This window comes from Pseudophryne corroboree, chromosome 6 (assembly GCF_028390025.1).
Source record: "Pseudophryne corroboree isolate aPseCor3 chromosome 6, aPseCor3.hap2, whole genome shotgun sequence".
Taxonomy (NCBI): Eukaryota; Metazoa; Chordata; class Amphibia; order Anura; family Myobatrachidae; genus Pseudophryne; species Pseudophryne corroboree.
Window position 1 is genome coordinate 767,350,188 of NC_086449.1, and position 24,610 is coordinate 767,374,797.

Below are 24,610 nucleotides of genomic sequence, written 5' to 3' on the forward strand. Positions count from 1 at the left end.
GATATCAGTAAGTGCCAAAATTCTATCTTCACCCCCCAATAGTTGAGTTGCACTGTTCAACCTATGCTCTGCTCTTTACCTTTAAAAATGGGCAAAGAAATGGGGGGGGGGGGGGGGGGGGGTTAGGTTTAGATACGGGAATACCCAGCTTCTGGTACACAGCTGCTGCAGAATGACATCCCAGAACACCCTAACAGCAAAACTGGCAGGGCACACTGGGATTTGTAGTGCCACATGTTCCTTTATCCCTGTAAGCAAATGGCACAAGGCAGGTTGCAAAAATATTACTTATGGCAATGCCCATGTTCACATCTGGTATCTTAGAGATGTACAATCATTGGGATAAGACAAAGAATATACAAGTATCCCAACATTAATCCAAGAGAAACACTCAGGGGTATATACAGTCACAATAATGTACTATGGCTAATTAACCGCCCTGGGGCTTTCCAATTATCCCCGCAGCCGGAACTGATGGGTATTTTTGTTCCACCTGCCTTAAGCAGACAGACCCAAATCCCAGATAATCATCAATTTCATCCCTGAACGCAGCTGCAAGAACAGACCTTTGACTTTTCACAGATTGTGTTTTTGCCCGAAATTTTTAATACCAAACATTATGAAGACAGACTTGTAAAGGCAACAGAAATTAATAATCTATAAATATATAGAGCCAATAAAGAGATGGGTTTTGGTTTTCAAGAAACAAAAGGATTTATTTAGGAACTGCTCTAAGTACATAAAGAATAAGCACATTTCTGCAGAATTTCCTGGGAACCCCATGGCATGATCACAGAAGAGGAAAACACTTGTTTACTAGGGTTCCACTACCAGCAACACTGCTTAGAGGAATCTGATCATTTGGCCATAGGGTAACAAGATTGTCAAAAAGGTCTGCTCTCCATTTCTCACCTCAAGTTAGCATTTTCTGCTCTATAAAACGCTTGTTGCAGGGAGCAGCTTATACTCCATGAGCAGAACCATTATTTCTGGAAACGCCATCTAGATAATCACTACGATTAGGGCCTCAGGAGTACAGTCCATACTTCAGTGAGGTCTTTGACTTCAGTGGAACATTGGTAAAGCACCAAAATGGCCAAAACCATGGTGTAAACAGATTTACTTCAGGTTCCAAAGTGGGGAAGAAGTGTTTGGGCAGGGGACGACTTGAAGCAGAAACAAAAGCTGATCACAGATTGGTATGTTTGAGAATCAGACCTTGGCTTTCATGTGACAAATGAGGAACTTGTAGAATTTGAAAACATTAAAACTGTTCTATTGGTCTTTTCATAATAAAGAATAAAACACACTTTACACTTTAACTGCAACAAAACAGTAACCTTTAGTAATCTCGTATGCTGCAAAATAAAAAGATAAAACAAAAACATCCTTTGACGGGTTAGTTTTTCTTCTCTGGAACCTTTGACGTCTCTTTCATCGCTTTCTGTGGAGCAGAAATAATGGGCAGTCAATTAAAAAAAAAAAAAACCACCCCAACACTTATCTAAATACAAACAATGAAACGGCACTTTTGTTGAAAGAATTGAGAATTAATCACCAGATGGAAGAGATTAAAAAATAGGATTTTAAACTACCTACTGGTAAAACCTTTTCTCGTAGTCCATAAGGGATATTGGGGACACATTAGTATGATGGGGTATAGACTGGGTCAAAAGGAGCCAGTGTAGTTTAAATTTATTCAAGTGGGTGTGCTGGCTCCTCCCCTCTATGCCCCCTCCCATAGGCAGTAGTAAGTGTATATAAAAAAAAAAAAAAAAAAGTGCCCGAAGGAGAAAGGACATACTCGAGAGAAGGAAGTTAAGAAAAATGAGTGGTGTGATGAATATACCAGCAAACCAACAAACAATGGCTGGCAACAAACACAGCAAAAGCTGAAAAGGCCACAACGAACAGATAACCTGCAGAAAAGTCACCACTCTGAGGCGGGTGCCCAATATCCCCTATGGACTACGAGAAAAGGATTTACCGATAGTTACTTAAAAATTCTATTTCTCGTAGTCCGTAGTGGATGCTGGGGACTCCGTAAGGACCATGGGGAATAGACGGGCTCTGCAGGAGACTGGGCACTCTAAAAGAAAGATTAGGTACTATGTGGTGTGCACTGGCTCCTCCCTCTATGCCCCTCCTCCAGACCTCAGTTAGGGAAACTGTGCCCGGAAGAGCTGACCGTACAAGGAAAGGATTTTGGAATCCAGGGTAAGACTCATACAAGCCACACTGTACAACTTGTGATAAATTAACCCAGTTAACAGTATGAAAAAACAACAGAGCCTCACTCAGATGGCTCATAACAATAACCCTTTATTAAGCAATAACTATATACACATATTGCAGAAAGTCCGCACTTGGGACGGGCGCCCAGCATCCACTACGGACTACGAGAAATAGAATTACCGGTGAGTAAATTCTTATTTTCTCTAACGTCCTAGAGGATGTTGGAGACTCCGTAAGGACCATGGGGATTATACCAAAGCTCTCAAACAGGCGGGAGAGTGCGGATGACTCTGCAGCACCGAATGGGCAAACACAAGGTCCTCCTCAGCCAGGGTATCAAACTTGTAGAACTTAGCAAAGGTGTTTGAACCCGACCAAGTAGCAGCTCGGCAAAGCTGTAAAGCCGAGACCCCTCGGGCAGCCGCCCAAGAAGAGCCCACCTTCCTTGTGGAATGGGCTTTTACAGATTTAGGATGTGGCAACCCAGTCACAGAATGAGCCTGCTGAATCGTGTTACAGATCCAGCGAGCAATAGTTTGCTTTGAGGCAGGAGCACCCAACTTATTGGGTGCATACAGGATAAACAGCGAGTCAGTCTTCCTGACTCCAGCCGTTCTGTTTACATAAATCTTCAAAGCCCGGACTACGTCCAGCAACTTGGAGTCCTCCAAGTCCCGCGTAGCCGCAGGCACCACAATAGGTTGGTTCAAATGAAAGGACACCACCTTTGGCAGAAATTGCGGACGAGTCCGCAATTCTGCCCTGTCCATATGGAAAACCAGATAGGGGCTTTTACATGACAAAGCCGCCAATTCTGACACCCGCCTAGCCGAAGCTAAGGCCAACAGCATGACTACTTCTTTAGCTCCACAGTCTTAAGTGGCTCAAACCAGTGGGATTTTAGGAAATCAAACACCACATTAAGATCCCAAGGTGCCACAAAAGGGGGCTGAATATGCAGCACTCCCTTAACAAACGTCTGAACCTCAGGTAGTGAAGCCAGTTCTTTTTGGAAGAAAATGGATAGGGCCGAAATCTGGACCTTTATAGATCCTAATTTTAGGCCCATAGTCACACCTGACTGTAGGAAGTGCAGGAATCGACCCAGCTGGAATTCCTCTGTAGGGGCCTTCCTGGCCTCACACCTAGCAACATTTTTCGCCATATACGGTGATAATGTTTTGCGGTCACATCCTTCCTAGCCTTTATCAGTGTGGGAATAACTTCCTCCAGAATGCCCTTTTCTGCTAGGATCCGGCGTTCAACCGCCATGACGTCAAACGCAGCCGCGGTAAGTCTTGGAACAGACAGGGCCCCTGTTGCAACAGGTCCTGTCTGAGAGGCAGAGGCCATGGGTCCTCTGATCATTTCTTGTAGTTCTGGGTACCAAGTCCTCCTTGGCCAATCCAGAACGATGAGTATTGTTCTCACTCCTCTTTTTCTTACTATTCTCAGTACCTTGGGTATGAGAGGAAAATGAGGAAACAGACCGACTAGAACACCCACGGTGTCACTAGCGCATCCACAGCTATCGCCTGAGGGTCCCTTGACCTGGCGCAATATCTTTTTAGCTTTTTGTTGAGGTGGGACGCCATCATGTCCACCTGTGGCAGTTCATCGATTTGCAATCTGTGTGAAGACTTCTTGATGAAGTCCCCACTCTCCCGGGTGGAGGTCGTGTCTGCTGAGGAAGTCTGCTTCCCAGTTGTCCACTCCCGGAATGAACACTGCTGACAGTGCTTGCACGTGATTCTCCGCCCAACGAAGAATCTTTGTGGCTTCCGCCATTGCCACCCTGCTTCTTGTGCCGCCCTGGCGGTTTACTTGGGCGACCGCCGTGATGTTGTCTGATTGAATCAGCACTGGTTGGTCTCTAAGCAGGGGCTCAGCTTGACTTAGGGCGTTTTATATGGCCCTTAGTTGATATGAAGGCAAGTCACCTGACTTGACCACAGCCCTTGGAAATTTCTTCCCTGTGTGACTGCCCCCCACCCTCGGAGGCTTGCATCCATGGTTACCAGGACCCAGTCCTGAATGACAAATCTGCGACCTTCGAGAAGGTGAGCACTCTGCAGCCACCACAGGAGAGATACCCTGGCTCTGGGGGATAGGGTGATTAACCGATGCATCCGAAGATGTGATCCGGACCACTTGTCCAGTGAGTCCCATTGGAAGGTCCTCGTATGGAGCATGCCGAAGGGAATGGCCTCGTATAATGCCACCCTCCTTCCCAGGACTCGAGTGCAGTGATGCACTGACCCCTGTTTTGGTTTTAATAGATTCCTGACCAGTGTCCCAAGCTCCTGAGCTCTCTCCATCTGGTCTGTATCTAGGATCATGCCTAGGAGAGGCAGATGAGTTGTAAGAACCAACTGCGACTTTGGAATATATAGAATCCAGCCATGTTGCCGTTACACTTCCAGAGAAAGTGATACGCTGTTCAGCAACTGCTCTCTTGATCTCGCTTTTATGAGATCGTCCAAGTACGTGATAATAGTGACACCTTGCTTCCGCAGGAGCACCATCATTTCCGCCATTACCTTGGTGAACATTCTCAAGGCCGTGGAGAGACCAAACGGCAATTCTGAAATTGGTAACAATCCCGTACCGTAATTCTGAGGTACGCCTGATGAGGTGGATAAATGGGGACATGAAGGTATGCATCCTTTATGTCCCGAGTCACCTTTTAGGCTTGCAATAACCGCTCTTAGCGATTCCAACTTGAACCTTTTCAAGTATATGTTTAGGGATTTTAAATTCAATATGGGTCCAACCGAACAGTCTGGTTATGGGACTACAACATGGTCGAATAATAACCCCCTCCTTGTTGGAGGGGAACCTTGACCACCACCTGTTGAAGATACAATTTGTGAATTGCAGTTAACACTGGTTCCCTCTTGTGGGGGGGGAAGCCCGCAGGGCCGTCGGTGAGGGGGCATCTTCTCCAAGTCCAGCTTATATCCCTGAGACACAAAATCTATTGCCCAGGGATCTAACAGGGAGTGAACCCACTTGTGGCTGAACTTACAAAGGCGTGCCCCCACCGGGCCTAGCTCCACCTGTGGAGCCCCAGCGACATGCGGTGGATTTTTGTAGAGGCCGGGGAGGACTTCTGTTCCTGGGAACTAGCCGTGTTGTGCAGCTTCTTTCCTCTGCCGCCGCCTCTGGCAAGAAAGGACGCACCTCGGACTTTGTTTCTTTATTTGAAATGCTGCATTTGATAATGTTGTGCTTTCCTAGGCTGTGCAGGAAAATAAGGCAAAATATCAGAATTTGCCAGCTAAAGCTGTGGAGACCAGGTCCGAGAACCCTTCTCCACACAATCCTCAGCCTTCCATATGCCTCTTAAGTCGGCATCATCTGTCCATTGCATATTCTACAGGACACGTCAAGCAGAAATAGACATAGCTTTGACTCTAGGACCCAGTATACTCATGTCTCTTTTGGCATGATTGATAGATAGATAGATAGATAAATATATATATATATATCTAAGAATTTACTCACCGGTAATTCTATTTCTCGTAGTCCGTAGTGGATGCTGGGAACTCCGTAAGGACCATGGGGAATAGCGGGCTCCGAAGGAGGCTGGGCACTCTAGAAAAGATTAATGACTACCTGGTGTGCACTGGCTCCTCCCACTATGACCCTCCTCCAAGCCTCAGTTAGGACACTTTGCCCGGACGAGCTGACATAATAAGGAAGGATTTAGAATCCCGGGTAAGACTCTTACCAGCCACACCAATCACACCGTACAACTTGTGATACTATATCCAGTTTGACAGTATGAAAAACAACTGAGCCTCTCAACAGATGGCTCAACAATAACCCTTTAGTTAACAATAACTATTTACAAGTATTGCAGACAATCCGCACTTGGGATGGGCGCCCAGCATCCACTACGGACTACAAGAAATAGAATTACCGGTGAGTAAATTCTTATTTTCGGACGTCCTAGTGGATGCTGGGAACTCCGTAAGGACCATGGGGATTATACCAAAGCTCCCAAACAGGCGGGAGAGTGCGGATGACTCTGTAGCACCGAATGAGAGAACTCCAGGTCCTCCTCAGCCAGGGTATCAAATTTGTAGAATTTTGCAAACGTGTTTGCCCCTGACCAAGTAGCTGCTCGGCAAAGTTGTAAAGCCGAGACCCCTCAGGCAGCCGCCCAAGATGAGCCCACCTTCATTGTGGAATGGGCATTTACAGATTTTGGCTGTGGTATGCCTGCCACAGAATGTGCAAGCTGAATTGTACTACAAATCCAGCGAGCAATAGACTGCTTAGAAGCAGGAGCACCCAGCTTGTTGGGTGCATACAGGATGAACAGCGAGTCAGATTTTCTGACTCCAGCCGTCCTGGAAACATATTTTCAGGGCCCTGACAACGTCTAGCAACTTGGAGTCCTCCAATTCACTAGTAGCCGCCGGCACCACAATAGGCTGGTTCAGGTGAAACGCTGACACCACCTTAGGGAGAAATTGGGGACGAGTCCTCAACTCTGCCCTATCCATATGGAAAATCAGATAAGGGCTTTTACATGATAAAGCCGCCAATTCTGACACTCGCCTGGCTGAAGCCAAGGCTAATAACATGACCACTTTCCACGTGAGATATTTCAGATCCACGGTTTTTAGTGGCTCAAACCAATGTGATTTTAAGAAACTCAACATCACGTTGAGATCCCAAGGTGCCACAAATGGGGGCTGAATATGCAGCACTCCTTTCACAAATGTCTGAACTTCAGGTACTGAAGCTAGTTCTTTTTGAAAGAAAATCGACAGAGCCGAGATCTGTACTTTAATGGAGCCTAGTTTTAGGCCCATATCCACTCCTGCTTGCAGGAAATGCAGAAATCGACCTAGTTGAAATTCCTCTGTTGGGGCCTTATTGGCCTCGCACCATGCAACATATTTCCGCCATATGCGGTGATAATGCGTTGCCGTAACATCTTTCCTGGCCTTAAGCGTAGGAATGACTTCTTCCGGAATACCCCTTTCCTTTAGGATCCGGTGTTCAACCGCCATGCCGTCAAACGCAGCCGCGGTAAGTCTTGGAACAGACAGGGCCCCTGCTGTAACAGGTCCTGTCTGAGCGGTAGAGGCCACGGGTCCTCTGAAAGCATCTCTTGAAGTTCCGGGTACCACGCTCGTCTTGGCCAATCCGGAACCACGAGAATGGTGTTTACTCCTCTCTTTCTTATTATTCTCAATACCTTTGGAATGAGAGGCAGAGGAGGGAACACAAACCGACTGGTACACCCACGGTGTCACTAGAGCGTCCACAGCCATCGCCTGAGGGTCCCTTGACCTGGCGCAATATCTTTTTAACTTTGTTGAGACGGGACGCCATCATGTCCACCTGTGGTTTTTCCCAACAGTTTACCAGCATCTGGAAGACTTCTGGGTGAAGTCCCCACTCTCCCGGGTGGAGGTCGTGTCTGCTGAGGAAGTCTGCTTTACCAGTTGTCCACTCCCGGAATGAACACTGCTGACAGTGCTAGTACATGATTCTCCGCCCATCGGAGAATTCTTGTGGCTTCTGCCATCGCCATCCTGCTTCTTGTGCCGCCCTGTCGATTTACATGGGCGACTGCCGTGATGTTGTCTGACTGGATCAGCACCGGCTGGTGTAGGAGCAGGGATCTTGCTTGACTTAGGGCATTGTAGATGGCCCTTAGTTCCAGAATATTTATGTGAAGGGAAGTCTCCTGACTCGACCATAGTCCTTGGAAGTTTCTTCCCTGTATGACTGCCCCCCAGCCTCGAAGGCTGGCATCCATGGTCACCAGGACCCAGTCTTGTATGCCGAACCTGCGGCCCTCTAGAAGATGGGCACTCTGCAGCCACCACAGTAGAGACACCCTGGTTCTTGGAGACAGGGTTATTAAGCGATGCATCTGAAGATGCGATCCGGACCACTGGTCCACCAGGTCCCACTGAAAGATTCTGGCATGGAACCTGCCGAAGGGAATTGCTTCGTAAGAAGCCACCATCTTTCCCAGGACCCGTGTGCAGCGATGCACTGATACCCGTTTTGGTTTCAGGAGGTCTCTGACTAGAGATGACAACTCCCTGGCTTTCTCCTCCGGGAGAAACTTTCTTCTGGACTGTATCCAGAATCATACCCAGGAACAGTAGCCGTGTCGTCGGAACCAGCTGTGACTTTGGGATATTCAGAATCCAGCCGTGCTGGTGCAGCACCTCCTGAGATAGTGCTACTCCCACCAACAACTGTTTCTTGGACCTCGCTTTTATTAGGAGATCGTCCAAGTACGGGATAATTAAAACTCCCTTTTTTCGAAGGAGTATCATCATTTCCGCCATAACCTTGGTAAATACCCTCGGTGCCGTGGACAGGCCAAACGGCAGCGTCTGGAATTGGTAATGGCAATCCTGTACCACAAATCTGAGGTACTCCTGGTGAGGATGGTAAATGGGGACATGCAAGTAAGCATCCTTGATGTCCAGGGATACCATGTAATCCCCCTCGTCCAGGCTTGCAATAACCGCCCTGAGCGATTCCATCTTGAACTTGAATTTTTTTTATGTACGTGTTCAAGGATTTTAAATTTAAAATGGGTCTCACCGAACCGTCCGGTTTCGGTACCACAAATAGTGTGGAATAATAACCCCGGCCTTGTTGAAGTAGGGGTACCTTGATTATCACCTGCTGGGAATACAGCTTGCGAATTGCCGCTAGCACCGCCTCCCTGTCTGAGGGAGCAATCGGCAAGGCAGATTTTAGGAACCGGTGGGGTGGGGACGCCTCGAATTCCAGTTTGTACCCGAGATACTATTTGCAGGATCCAGGGATCCACCTGTGAGCGAGCCCACTGATCGCTGAAATTCTTGAGGCGACCCCCCACCGTACCTGGCTCCGCCTGTGGAGCCCCACCGTCATGCGGTGGACTTGGAAGAAGAAGCGGGGGAGGACTTTTGCTCCTGGGAACCTGCTGTTTGTTGCAGCCTTTTTCCCCTACCTCTGCCTCTGGACAGAAAGGACCCGCCTTTTCCACGCCTGTTTCTCTGGGTCCGAAAGGACTGAACCTGATAAAACGGCGCCTTCTTAGGCTGTGAGGGGACATGGGGTAAAAATGCTGACTTCCCAGACGTTGCTGTGGAAACTAGGTCCGAGAGACCATCCCCAAATAATTCCTCACCCTTATATGGCAACACTTCCATGTGCTTTTTAGAATCTGCATCTGTCCACTGGCGAGTCCATAAGCCTCTCCTAGCAGAAATGGACAATGCACTTTAGATGCCAGTCGGCAGATTTCCCTCTGTGCATCTCTCATATATAAGACTGAGTCTTTTATATGGTCTATGGTTAACAGGATCGTGTCTCTGTCTAATGTGTCAATATTTTGACAGTTTCTGACCACGCAGCGGCAGCACTGCACATCCAAGCGGACGCAATAGCTGGCCTAAGTATAATGCCTGAGTGTGTATATACAGACTTCAGGATCGCCTCCTGCTTTCTATCAGCAGGTTCCTTGAGGGCGGCCGTATCCGGAAACGGTAGTGCCACCCTTTTAGACAAACGTGTGAGCGCTTTATCCACCCTGGGGTTGTGGTACCTGAAGTTATATCAGAAATGTGTAACACCTCTTTCATTGCCTCAATCATGCAGTGAATGGCCTTAGTAGGCATCAGGTTAGACTCAGTCGTCGACACTGGTGTCAGTATCAGTGTCGACATCTGGGTCTGCTTGCGGTAGCGGGCGTTTTAGAGCCCCTGACGACCCATGCGACGCCTGGGCAGGCACGAGCTGAGAAGTCGGCTGTCCCACATTTGGCATGTCATCAATTTTCTTATGTAAGGAGTCTATACGTGCACTCATTACTTTCCATAAGCTCATCCACTCAGGTGTCTGCCCCGCAGGGGGTGACATCCCTTCTAAAGGCATCTGCTCCGCCTCCACATCATTATCCTCAAACATGTCGACACAGCCGTACCGACACACCGCACACACAAGGAATGCTCCGAATGAGGACAGGACCCACAAGAGCCCTTTGGGGGACAGAGTGAGAGTATGCCAGCACACACCAGAGCGCTATATAATGCAGGGACTAACTGAGTTATGTCCCCTATAGCTGCTTTTTCTATATATTATATACTGCGCCTAAATTGAGTGCCCCCCCCCTCTCTGTTTTTACCCTGTTCTGTAGTGTAGACTGCAGGGGAGAGCCAGGGAGCTTCCTTCCAGCGGATCTGTGAAGGAGAAATGGCGCCAGGGTGCTGTGAGAGATAGCTCCGCCCCTTTTCCGCGGACTATTCTCCAGCTTTTTTCCATATTCTGGCAGGGGTATTTTCCACATATATAGCCTCTGGGACTATATATTGTGGAATTTTTGCCAGCCAAGGTGTTATTATTGCTTCTCAGGGCGCCCCCCCCCCAGCGCCCTGCACCCTCAGTGACCGGAGTATGAAGTGGTTATGAGGAGCAATGGCGCACAGCTGCAGTGCTGTGCGCTACCTTGGTGAAGACTGATGTCTTCTGCCGCCGTTTTTCCGGACCTCTTCTTGCTTCTGGCTCTGTAAGGGGGACGGCGGCGCGGCTCCGGGACCGAACACCAAGGACTGGGCCTGCGGTCGATCCCTCTGGAGCTAATGGTGTCCAGTAGCCCAAGAAGCCCAATCCGGCTGCAAGCAGGCGAGTTCGCTTCTTCTCCCCTTAGTCCCTCGCTGCAGTGAGCCTGTTGCCAGCAGGTCTCACTGAAAATAAAAAACCTAAATCTATACTTTCTTTCTAAGGGCTCAGGAGAGCCCCTAGTGTGCATCCAACCTCGGCCGGGCACAAAATCTAACTGAGGCTTGGAGGAGGGTCATAGTGGGAGGAGCCAGTGCACACCAGGTAGTCATAAATCTTTTCTAGAGTGCCCAGCCTCCTTCGGAGCCCGCTATTCCCCATGGTCCTTACGGAGTTCCCAGCATCCACTAGGACGTCAGAGAAAATATATATATATATACACACACACACACACACACACACACACACATACATACTAGGGTCTCAATCTCTGCTGATAAGGTGCCTGTCCACGCTGCCACAGCGCTATAAACCCATGCCGACACAATCGCCGGTCTGAGTAGTGTACTAGAATGTGCACGCTATCTGCAGGATCCCTGAGAATAGCTAGTGCTACCGTCTGTGCAAAACAGGACACCCTAGGGGAAGATTCCCATCACATCCTGGCCCTAGTGGGGAAAGGATACTGCCTGAGAATTCCTTGTGGGAAGCTGCAGTTTCTTGTCTGGAGATTCCCGCTTTTTCCTCATGAGAGGAGGGAAATTTACCTCAGTTTTCTTCCCCTTAACATGTGTACCCTTGTGTCAGGGACAAATGAGTCAGTGATATGCAAATCATCTTATTACAATAATCATATTGAACACCTTACAGCCATTTTGGCTGTAACTTTGCATTATCGTAGTCGACACTGGAGTTAAACTCTGTCGATATCAGTGTTTATTATTTTGGATAGTGAGCATTGTGAGACTCTGAAGGTCTCTGACATAGGGACAGACATGGGTAGATTTCCTGTCTGTTCTCTAATCTTTTGTGCAATAAATTCACCTCAGCACTTACACATATCCAAACTGGTGTCAGCGTTGTCGACGGAGACACCCTCTCACACATATTTGCTCCATCTCCTCCTTGGGGGAGCCTTTTACCTCAGACATGTCGACACACGCATACCGACACCACACACACAGGGGATGCTCGGTTTGAAGACCGTTCCCCCACAAGGCCCTTTGGAGAGACAGAGTATGCCAGCACACACCCCAGCGCTATATAACCCAGGGATTACACTACAACTCAGTGTTTACCCAGTAGCTGCTGTATATACAAATTTGCGCCTAAATTTGTGCCCCCCCCCCCCCCCCCCCCTCTTTTCACCCTTTGTATTTGGATACTGCAGGGGAGAGCCTGGGAAGCTTCTTTCCAGCGGAGCTGTGAAGAGAAAATGGCGCTGGTGTGCTGAGGAAGAAGGCCCCGCCCCCTCAGCGGCAGGCTTCTGTCCCGCTTCTGTGTAAGAAAAAAAATGGCGGGGGATTTTACATATATACAGTGCCTGACTGTATATATGTAGTTTATGCCAAAAGGTACTTCAATTGCTGCCCAGGGCGCCCCCCAGCGCCCTGCACCCTACAGTGACTGGAGTGTGTGGTGTGCAGTGGGAGCAATGGCGCACATCTGCGGTGCTGTGCGCTACCTTAAATGAAGGCAGGAGTCTTCAGCTGCCGATTTGACCGTCTTCCAGCTTCTGATCTTCTGGCTCTGCGAGGGGGACGGCGGCACGGCTCCGGGAACGGACAATCGAGGACAGCTGCCTGTGTTCGAACCCTCTGGAGCTAATGGTGTCCAGTAGCTTTAGAAGCGCAACCTAGCTGTGAACAGGTACGTTTGCTTCTCTCCCCTCAGTCCCACGTAGCAGTGAGTCTGTTGCCAGCAGAAGCTCACTGAAAATAAAAAAACCTAACAAATACTTTAACTAGCAGGCTCAGGAGAGCCCACTAGGAGCACCCAGCTCTGGCCGGGCACAGATTCTAACTGAGGTCTGGAGGAGGGGCATAGAGGGAGGAGCCAGTGCACACCAGTTAGTACCTAATCTTTCTTTTAGAGTTCCCAGTCTCATGCGGAGCCCGTCTATTCCCCATGGTCCTTACGGAGTCCCCAGCATCCACTAGGACGTCAGAAAAAAAAAAAAAAAAAAAAGGATTCCTTCCACAAAAGCGCAGTTTCATTGTATTTGTGTTATCTTTGATTTGGGGACGGACTACCCACATTACCAGCAGCACCTGAATAGGAATACATGTTGTTTCCCAATCCTGTGCTCACATTTATAAATAGTGTGCTCACATTTATAAATATACAGTGTGCTCAGATACATTGTGAAGACACTGTAAATCTATACAGGCTTCACAAAGGAGAATGTATTATAAAAGGGTTTTAAGACTATTATAGAGGTTGTCTGCCCCAAGACCCCCATCCCAGCGCTATATTCAGTACCTCCAACATTAACCAGCACTTGCCACTAAACTGAGCTACCAAGATATTGTGGCATGAAATGATCAAAGCTGAGAAACTAATTGGGGGAGGAGGGGGGGTAGATGTATTAAGCGTGGAGAAGTGAAAAAGCAGTGATAAGTGCACGGTGATAACACACCAATCGGCTCCTGTCAGTCAATATACATATGGGAGCAGATTGGCTGGCGAGTTATCTTGCACTTATCACTGCTTTATCACCTCTCCAGGCTTAATACATCTGCCCCTGGGTATGTTAGGAAAGAGGATTATTGGAGAAAACGAATGTACTGAGGGCAGAGTTTTGTGAGCTGACCGGCTGCAGCACAGCAACTACGTAAAGTACAGCAAGAAAATCTTTATCCCTCAAAATTTACTGTTGTACTGTTGAATAAATGGACAACTTGGGGATCGATCAGATGAGCCTTCAGCCAGAATTTGTTCCTTTGATTTGCTGGTGTCTGGGGTAGATTCGGGATTGAAGCTATTGCCTTTATATAGAGCTGCTGATAGTCTTTGCCAACAACCAATATTCTTTTACAGAAGGCAATAAACAATCCCATATACAAAACTTTGAGAATCAGAATATAACACGTGTGTGCTGTAACGAGGCAAGGTTAATGTTTAGCATAACGATCACCATTAGGCCAGCCGTACTCTAAACTGTTTTTATGTTTTCACTTTCTGCTAAGCGCCTTCAGTCCATACGCGGAGGAAGAGCGCTATATAAATTATTTAACTCACCTTCAGTTTGTTATAGTGCGACAACTTGCTGCAATGTTTAACTTTTGCCACATCTTCACACGTGTAGAAGGAACACAGCGTGCAAAAGAAGGCAGGAACCACATAGTCCACTCCTGAAAAGAAAATTGTGAAGTGATAAAGAAAAAAATTAAAGAAAAAAAAAAGTGAAAAAACTGCATTTTTTCTGCAGCCAAAAATTTGGCAATATATGAATCAGCCACTTCAAATGAGATATCATTAAAGCGTTAACCAAACATTGCGGAAGCTTCCATGTTCATGCCATCACTGGTTAGAGACCATGGGGCAGATGAATTAAGTCTAGAGATGTAATAAAGTGATAAGTGGAAGGTGAAAGCACCAGCCAATCCACTCTTTACTGGAAAGTCACAGGCTTGGGGGGGGAACCCCACTGGCTGGTGCATTATCACCCTCCACTTATCACTTCTCCAGGCTTAATACATCTGCTTGAAACTCACAAAATGTCTGCTTCCATCACGTGCAGACCACAAGTAAACTTTAGCTTGGATAACTTAATTACAAACCGAATATGCTCCGAAACGTGAACAGATCATGCATTGTATACATGGCTATCCTGGAATTCTCCGATATCGATAACCAATAAAAGGGTTAAATATATTAAATCCACTCGACCACCAGCCTCCAAGTTTACATTCTGTTCAACTCTATGCTATGATACACTAACTACATACAGGCTAAGCCCTCCCCATAGAGGAGCACGGTGGTCACTGCTAGTCTCCTCCCCACATATCAGCCAGCTCCCATGGAAGAGGTAGCCCCTTTTTGAATCAAAGTGAAGCTGCTCTCTGGATAATGCAGTTTCACATTGGCCTTCCTGGATTTATAAAGAGGTTGCCTCTTCCACAGGAGCTAGCTGAGATTTGGGGAGTGCACACTGTATATATTAGTTTGAGGCTGCTTGAGGGGTGTGCGGGTACACACTTATGGCACTTCCTTCAAGCCAGACTGGAGACCTCCTGCGCTTATCACTGTCCACTGAGCAGACATAAAACACTTACCAACAGGATTATTGGGTTTAAAAGGCCCAAGATCTTTGGGGCACTCTGTTTCAGTCGCATTTTCTGGAGTCATAGGAGAGTCGGCGCTTTCTGGTTCCTGTTGTGCGTCAGCTTTGTTTTCTTGCTCTGCCTCTTCATCGTCACAGTCATCAACAGTAACAAATTCCTCAATATCTCCAGGATAGTCGTGCGCCATCTTGAAGCAAAACAGGCATATATTAGAGAGGGGTGTAGTATGTGTTGCTGGCGGTCGGGCTCCCAGTGACCAGCAAAACGTAGCCGGAATCCAAACAGCTGGCCGCAAATGAGCCTCTTGTGGGAACAGTGGTGCCACGCTATCTATTCTCCCTCCATGGGGGTCGTGGACCCCCAAGGAGAAAAGTTGTCAGTAATCCGGCGAAAAGTCGCCGGTATGGTGATCGTCGGGAGCCCAGCCACCGGCAACCTGAAGACCACCCATTACAGAAGCACACATTTGGATCGCAGGTGTCAAAAAGCGTAACAAAGAAAATGCTTTAGGTATAAAATAAAGCCTAAACAGGGTATAAAGATGAAAACAAATGAATAAAGCACAAAGTGATATAATATACATACATACATATATATTATATAGTGTGTAGTGTGTAGATGATTTTATGACTTGTTTCCCCGCCTCCCTCCGGATTCAGCAGCTTCATCAGAAGCCGGAGGGAGGCGGGGGGAACGCTCTTGAAAACAGTTAAACTGAAACGTTGAGATAGACTTGTCACTTTCGCCTTTTCTGCATCACGAGTGCCGCATCTTTTGGAATCTACACAGCTGCTCTGCTTATGCTGGCACCGGATCAAGTTGCCTATTTGTGAGATGGGTGGACCATAATTGACATACACATATATATCTATATATCTATATCTATCTATCTATCTCCATCTATCTATATCTTACATCTTTATGAATTTACTATTGAGTGATCAAAACTAACTGGCCGGTGGTTATGAATTACTAAAGTATATATTTTTGTGTGTTAATAAATGCTTTATTTCTAATCTATATGCGCTGTAATATAAGTCTTTTTTGTGATTTTTTTTTATCTAATAGGGGTGAGTAGCCCTATATTACTGGCTGCATATAGATTGGAGTGACAGAGCGCTGGGTTTCCGTTTTGTATGGTAGGGATTGGTATGCGGGGGTAGGGTAGTCAGTGAGTAATGTATATACAAGAGATATCGGGCCTCTAATGGAGGAATGTCTAAGGCAGAATGCCTCAAAAGCAGTCAGGGGCCATTTGGTAATAATTGGCTGCACAGTAGAGTGAAAAGGTCTAATTTGGAGGAACTGAAAAAAAAAAAAATGTGGGAATATTGGGAAAAATTTGCATTTGCGGAGATATCATTAAGCAACAGTATGCCCATGTTCCTCCACGGTAGGAATGATGTATTGTGCACACTTGGGAGGAAAAGCAGGGTTATGTAGGAGAGGCACAATCGGAAATGGAGTGGGGGCTAGTCTGTATGTGTTTGCAGAGTCTCAAACAAATGAGCAGGATATGATTGGGTGGGCGACTACAATTTTGGGCCAGTTGTTCCTCAGAATCCACAGAAGCAAGGAGACAGAAGAAAATAGGCCTCCAGAACCACCGACAGATCCCAAGGGGCCACAGGTGGCACATAAGGAGGCTGAATCTGCAACACACCCTGAGTGAAGGTATGGACATCAGGTAGGGTAGCAATCTTTCTCTGAAAAGAAACCGATAAGGCAGGGATGTGAACCTTGAGGGAGGCCAGACGCAGGCCTAAGTCCAGGCCTTGTTGTAGAAAAGGCCAATAGTTTGGCCGTACTAAACTTGAAAACATCATGATGATTGTGAGACGCACACCAAGTAAAGTAAGCATTCCAGACCCTATGGTATATCAGAGCAGAAGCCGGCTTACGGGCCTTCAACATAGTTTGAACGACCGCCTCAGAAAAACCCTTGGCCCTCAGGACGGAAGCCTCAAGAGTCATGCCGTCAAAGCCAGACGAGCCAAATCCTGGTAAACACAAGGGCCCTGAACGAGGAGGTCTGGTTGTTGTGGAAGTAGAAGGGAATGATCCAACGAGAGGCCCTGTAGATCGGAGAACCAGTGCCGCCTGGGCCACGCTGGAGCGACTAAAAGTAGGTTTCCTCCTTCTTGCTTGAACTTCCGTATTACTCTGGGCAGGCGTGAGACACCGGAGGAAACACATACGGCAGCCGAAAGTTCCACGGGATTGACAGCATCCACGAATGCTCCGAGGATCCCTTGTCCTTGCTCCGAAGACCGGAACCTTGTGATTGTGTTGAGATGTTATCAGGTCCACATCTGGGAGACCCTACTTATCCACGAGAAGTTGAAACACCTCCAGATATAGGCTCCATTCTCCAGCGTGCACGTCCTGACGACAGATAGTCTGCCTCCCAGTTCAGCCCACTGCAAACTGCAGGTACTGCTGATGATACCACAATAGGAATGTGGGTAGGCATCCTGTATGTCCAGGGAGACCATATATAGTCCACAGGCTCCATGGCCAGAATAGAGCGCAGCGTGTCCATACGGAACTTGGAAATTCGCACATGCTTGTTCAAGGACTTCAGATTGAGAATGGGCCGTGAGGATCCGTTCGGTTTCGGGACTAGAAACAGCGGTGAAGAGAACCCCTTGCCCTGCTGAGTCAGAGGCAACTGTACCACCACTCCTGTGGACAGGAGGGAATGTACCACAGAGTGCAACGTGTTCGTTTTGCCGGATACAGAGGCACATCTGTTAAGCAAAATCGATGAGGGGGACAATACTTGAAGGGTATGGTGTAACGACTTACCTCACCCAGGTATCCGAAGTGGTCTTCAACCATTCCTGGGTAAAACCTAGAAGTCGGCCCCCCACCCTGGGATCCCCCAGAGGGAGGTCCACCCTGTCATGCGGTAGGCTTATCAGTTTTTGAAGCTGGCTGACTGGCAGCCCAAGCACGCTTCGGGGGAGAATGGTACAAGGTCCCCCCCTGACCTGTGCCCATAAAGTATGTCCCTGGTGGCTAGTGGATCAGCACAGTAATCTGCGTCTACGGCCGCGTTGGATAGTGGTGCAAAGTGCGGCACAGAAGACCCTTACCTCCCCCTTGTCAGCGACCCCGCGATCCGGGAGACAGCGGTGTGTGTGACTCACATGGAGAGAAGAAGCCGGTGCCTCCGCTGCAGTGACCCGGCAGCCGCGGTGCGGGAGAATACAGCGCTGCTGGGGGTGATGGAGCTGCATCAGTGATGTCTATTAGACATAGCCTGCTGCAGCCCTTGTAGATTCTTCTTTTCTGTCAAATTTAAAGCTAATAGTCTTCCTGAGGCAGCCCCCTGTTAAGTGACCTGCTACTGCAGGCACCAACTACAAACTGAGCTCACTGGCATGGAGGCCAGGTTATAGAGGAGGCGGCGCTGTGCATCTTGGGAACAGTCTAAAGCTTTGAGCCTGTTGGTGCCTCGGATCAAGATCCTACTCTACACCCCAATGTTAATCCTTGTGGAGCCCAGTGTACCCCGCAGCAGATATTAAAAAGGTAAAAATTAAATCTAACACAAAACACTGGAGCTTCAGTCCAGAATGTGCGACCCCGGTGAAGACAAAAAAAACTGATGCACTTGGGAGCATGGAGGAGGGTTACACATTTAAATATTTAAATGTCTATCCCTGCTAACGCCCCAGCCATATCCCAAGAGTACTCCAGTGACCCCTAGTGGATAAAAAAAGAAATCCCCAATATCAGTCCAGACCTCCAGTGCCTCAGGGTTACACAACTGCACACAGTGAGCCAACTGCGCTGCAATAGAATAACGTCTAAAATCTGGAATACCCAGACCTCCACCAAGACTAGGGCGCTGTAGCAGTCTGAAGCGAATCCGGGGATGCTCATTAGCCCAAGTGAAATGAAAAAAAAAAAAAAAAAGAAGATTGGGAGTGTTTGGAAAAGATCAAGGAGTCTAGGGAGCATGTTCATCTTTACCGAATTCATTCGTCCTATCCATGATAAAGACCACAAGAGCAGGTCTGATTTGACCTGGTCTAGAGCACAGGGGAAGTTAGCTTTAAACAGTTGGTGAAACCTAGGTATCCATTATTATTATTCTCCTTTATTTATATGGCGCCACAAGGGTTCCGCAGCACACAATTACAAAGTACATAAACAAATAATCAAACAGGAGAACAGCAACTTACAGTTGATGACCGTATAGGACAAGTACAGGGTAAATAAACATAGTTACATCAGCAGATGACACAGGAATAAGTATCAGGTGGCAGAAGACTGATGGATTTGGTGCAGTGGAAGATTATTAAAGTAAGAAAGGATAAGCACATGAGGGAAGAGGACCCTGCTCGTGAGAGCTTACATCCATTTAACCCATTGGCATTTTAGTTTGCGTTTATGCCAATTAAACGGGAAGGAAGCTTCGAGAGCCAATTTGTCGGGCCTGGAACATAGAAATAAAGTACTTCGAGTTTTGTCAAGGTTGACTTTATAACTGGAAAATTTGGAATAGAGGTCTATTTTGGCTAAGAGGTTGCAGAGATTGGGCCAGCTGTCCAGGGGATATGAGGAAATCGTCTGCATAGAGCGCAATTTTGTGATCAGTTGGGCCTATTTGCACACCAGCAATGTCAGCATTGGCACGTATCCTCGCAGCTGGGGGTTCCATAACAAGGCACTTGCGCTGTTATTTTTACACAGAACTATTTAGTCACAACAAGGACCATTTTATAAGCGATATAACACTCGGTCATGCTCTGGTATACGCACGTCCTGGGTGGCTGAATGCACTCCCAAGGCATGCGTACATCAGACCGCAAATGTCCAATAATGTCAGCTGGCAACAGCAAAACATGGTAGAGGTTCCTTAAGTTGGGGGATTTGCTCAAGATTAATGCTGTCTTCAATGCTGAGAAATACATGCAGGTAGTTATCCATCATGCAATACCATCAGGGAGGAGTCTGATTCGCACCAAATTCGTTCTGCAGCAGGACAATGACCCTAACCATACGGCCAATTTCATAAAAAAAAAAAAAAAAAAAAACTCCGTCTAAAAAAAAATAAATGTTTATTCTCTCTCTATATCTATGTAACTCATTGTGGCCTCAATCATAAGTATGAACGGAAAGGGGTAATGTCTGTACCTTTCTTTTCCCCTTGCTGGTTTCAGTCTTCCTCTGCTTCTGTTTAGCACCATCCTTGCTGTCTGGTGAGCGAGGTCGCTTTCTATTGGGAAGGAACACAAACAGGATTTATATAACCTACCAGTAAATCTTTTACTTGTAGTCTGTTGAGGATGCTAGTGTTCCATTTGGTACCAGGGTGTATAGACTGGTCAACTAGGAGCCACTGGCCCTTTAAGAGTTTAATAGTGTAGACTGAACCCCCCCTGTATGCCCCTCCTACCAGACTCTAGAAACTGATCGAGGAGACTGACACTGAGAGAAGGAAATACAGATAGTGGGGAAATGCACACCAGCTCACACAAAAGGAAAGCTAAGCTAACCAACTTGAAACGATTCAGCAACAACTGAAACAATACTGGACTAACGCAGGAATACGAAGCACTGTGCGGGTGGGCGACCAGCATCCTCTACGGACTAGAGAAAATAAGATTTTACTCACCGGTAAATCTATTTCTCGTAGTCCGTAGTGGCTGCTGGGGGCTCCGTAAGGACCATGGGGAATAGCGGCTCCGCAGGAGACTGGGCACAGCTAAGAAAGATTTAGGACTACCTGGTGTGCACTGGCTCCTCCCACTATGACCCTCCTCCAGACTTCAGTAAGGATACTGTGCCCGGAAGAGCTGACACAATAAGGAAGGATTTTGAATCCCGGGTAAGACTCATACCAGCCACACCAATCACACCGTATAACTCGTGATAATATACCCAGTTAACAGTATGAACACAACAGAGCCTCTCAAAGGATGGCTCAACAATAACCCTTGTAGTTAACAGTAAAATCTTATTTTCTCTGACGTCCTAGTGGATGCTGGGGACTCCGTAAGGACCATGGGGATTATACCAAAGCTCCCAAACGGGCGGGAGAGTGCGGATGACTCTGCAGCACCGCATGAGAGAACTCAAGGTCCTCCTCAGCCAGGGTATCAAATTTGTAGAATTTTGCAAACGTGTTTGCCCCTGACCAAGTAGCAGCTCGGCAAAGTTGTAAAGCTGAGACCCCTCGGGCAGCCGCCCAAGAAGAGCCCACTTTCCTCGTGGAATGGGCTTTTACAGATTTAGGCTGCGGCAGGCCAGCCACCGAATGCGCAAGCTGAATTGTGCTACAAATCCAGCGAGCAATAGTCTGCTTTGAAGCAGGAGCACCCATCTTGTTTGGTGCATACAGGATAAATAGCGAGTAACATAGTATCTGAGGTTGAAGACAGACAATTGTCCATCGAGTTCAACCTATTTGTGGTGTCCTATGCATGATGATTTGACTAAAATTTCTGACTGATGCTGCTGTCAGCCATTGCATTTTATCCCTATTTATAGTAACTATAATGCATGACTATGCACCATACCCCTGGATATCCTTATCCAATAGGAATTTATCTAACCCATTCTTAAAAGGTCTTGACAGATTCCGCCATTACAACTCCCTCGGGCAGGGAATTCCAAACACTTATTGTCCTTACCGTGAAAAAGCCTTTACGCCGTATTGTGCGGAATCTCCTCTCCTCTAACCTGAGCGAGTGTCCACGAGTCCTCTGTGTTGATCTAACCAAAAACAGGTCCCGCGCAAGCTCTGTGTATTGTCCCCTTATATATTTGTAGACGTTGATCATATCCCCTCTTAGTCTCCGCTTTTCCAACGTAAACATGCCTAGTCTTTCAAGCCTTTCCTTGTATTCCATCGTCTCCATGCCCTTAATTAGTTTGGTACCCCTCCTCTGTACCTTTCCAAGCTCCAGGATATCCTTTTTGTAGTACGGTGCCCAGAATTGTACACAGTATTCAAGGTGTGGCCTCACTAGTGATTTATATAACGGGAGTATAATACTCTCGTCCCCAGTCTTCCTGACTCCAGCCGTCCTGGAAACACACATTTTCAAGGCCCTGACTATGTCCAGTAACTTGGAGTCCTCCAAGTCCCTAGTAGCCGCAGGCACCACGATAGGTTGGTTCAAGTGAAAAGCTGATGTCCCCAGTTTCTTCCTAAGGTGGTGAGTCCTCAATTCTGCCCTATCCATATGGAAAATCAAATAGGGGCTTTTACATGACAAAGCCAATTCTGACACACGCCTTGCCGAAGCCAAGGCCAAAAGCATGACCACTTTCCACGTGAGATATTTTAAATCCACGGTTTTGAGTGGCTCAAACCAATGTGACTTTAGGAAACCCAACACCACGTTGAGGTCCCACTGGAGGCACAAAAGGAGGCTGAATATGCAGCACTCCCTTGACAAATGTCTGAACTTCAGGCAGTGAAGCAAGTTCTTTTTGGAAGAAAATCGACAGAGCTGAAATCTGGACCTTAATGGAACCCAGTTTTAGGCCCATAGTCACCCCTGACTGTAGGAAGTGCAGAAATCGACCTAGCTGGAATTCCTCCGTTGGGGCCTTCCTGGCCTCACACCACGCAACATTTTCGCCATATGCGGTGATAATGTTGTACGGTTACATCTTTTCTAGCTTTAATAAGCGTAGGAATGACTTCCACCGGAATACCCTTTTCTTTTAGGATCCAGTGTTCTAGCTTTTTGTTTAAGCAGGATGCCATCATGTCCACCTGTGGCTTTTCCCAACGGTTTACAATCAGTTGGAAGACTTTTGGATGAAGTCCCCACTCTCCCGGGTGGAGGTCGTGCCTGCTGAGGAAGTCTGCTTCCCAGTTGTCCACTCCCGGAATGAACACTGCTGACAGTGCTAACACGTGATTTTCCGCCCATCGGAGAATCCTTGTGGCTTCTGCCATCGCCGTCCTGCTTCTTGTGCCGCCCTGTAGATTTACATGGGCGACTGCCGTGATGTTGTCTGACTGGATCAGAACCGGCTGATTTTGAAGCAGGGGCTTTGCTTGACTTAGGGCATTGTAAATGGCCCTCAGTTCCAGAACATTTATGTGTAGGGAAGTCTCCTGACTTGACCAAAGTCCTTGGAAGTTTCTTCCCCGTGTGACTGCACCCCAGCCCCGAAGGCTGGCATCCGTGGTCACCAGGACCCAGTCCTGTATGCCGAATCTGCGGCCCTCTCTGAGATGAGCACTCTGCAGCCACCACAGCAGAGACACCCTGGTCCTTGGAGACAGGGTTATCAACCGATGCATTTGAAGATGCGATCCGGACCATTGGTCCAACAGGTCCCACTGAAAGGTTCTGGCATGGAACCTGCAGAATGGAATCGCTTCGTAGGAAGCTACCATCTTTCCCAGGACTCGCGTGCAATGATGCACCGACACCTGTTTTGGTTTCAGGAGGCCTCTCACTAGAGATGACAGCTCCTTGGCTTTCTCCTCTGGGAGAAACTTTTTTCTGGACTGTGTCCAGAATCATCCCCAGGAACAGTAGACGTGTCGCCGGAACCAGCTGAGACTTTGGAATATTCAGAATCCAACCGTGCTGGTGTAGCACCTCCTGAGATAATGCTACGCCGACCAACAACTGCTCTCTGGACCTCGCCCTTATCAGGAGATCGTCCAAGTATGGGATAATTAAAACTCCCTTTTTCCGAAGGAGTATCATTTCGGCCATTACCTTGGTAAATACCCTCGGTGCCGTGGACAGGCCGAACGGCAACGTCTGGAATTGGTAATGACAATCCTGTACCACAAATCTGAGGTACTCCTGGTGAGGATGGTAAATGGGGACATGCAGGTAAGCAATAACCGCCCTGAGCGATTCCATCTTGAACTTGAATTTTCTTAAATGTGTTCAAGGATTTCAAATTTAAAATGGGTCTCACCGAACCGTCCGGTTTCGGTACCACAAACATTGTGGAATAGTAACCCCGTCCTTGTTGAAGTAGGGGCACCTTGACTATCACCTGCTTGGAATACAGCGTGTGAATTGCCTCTAACACAGCCTCCCTTTCTGAAGGAGTCGTTGGTAAGGCAGATTTGAGGAAACGGCGGGGGGGGGGGGGGGGGGAAATGTCTCGAATTCCAGCCGGTACCCCTGAGATACCCCTTGAAGGATCCAGGGATCTACCTGTGAGCGAGCCCACTGATTGCTGAAGTTTTTGAGACGGCGGCTGCCCCGCATTTGACATGTCGTCAAATTTTTTATGTAAGGAGTCGACACTTTCGCGTAATTCCTTCCACAAGTCCATCCACTCCGGTGTCTGCCCTGCAGGGGGTGACAACACATTTATAGGCACCTGCTCCTCCTCCACATAAGTCTCCTCATCAAACATGTAGACACAGCCGTACCGACACACACACAGGGAATGCTCCGACAGAAGACAGGACCCCACAAAGCCCTTTGGGGAGACAGTATGCCAGCACACACCAGAGCGCTATATAAATTAGGGATTAACTAAATTATATCCCCTTATAGCTGCTATATGTATATTGCGCCGAAATTTAGTGCCCCCCCTCTCTTTTTTTA

At 47.6% G+C, this 24,610-nt stretch overlaps 1 protein-coding gene across 4 annotated transcripts in view; it reads right to left on the reverse strand.

Moving 5' to 3' along the window:
• Positions 1 to 689: 689 nt before the first annotated feature.
• Positions 690 to 24,610, reverse strand: part of LOC134933423 (matrin-3-like) — a 117,356-nt gene continuing 93,435 nt past the window's right edge. For all 4 annotated transcript variants that reach the window (XM_063928624.1, XM_063928625.1, XM_063928622.1 and 1 more), the window contains 4 exons: positions 20,202 to 20,283; positions 15,045 to 15,240; positions 14,008 to 14,120; positions 690 to 1,444 (listed from right to left, as the gene is read on the reverse strand). In XM_063928624.1, coding sequence (XP_063784694.1) covers positions 1,400 to 1,444; positions 14,008 to 14,120; positions 15,045 to 15,240; positions 20,202 to 20,283 — 436 coding nt within the window. In that variant the 3' untranslated portion in view covers positions 690 to 1,399. The remainder of the gene's footprint in view (positions 1,445 to 14,007; positions 14,121 to 15,044; positions 15,241 to 20,201; positions 20,284 to 24,610) is intronic.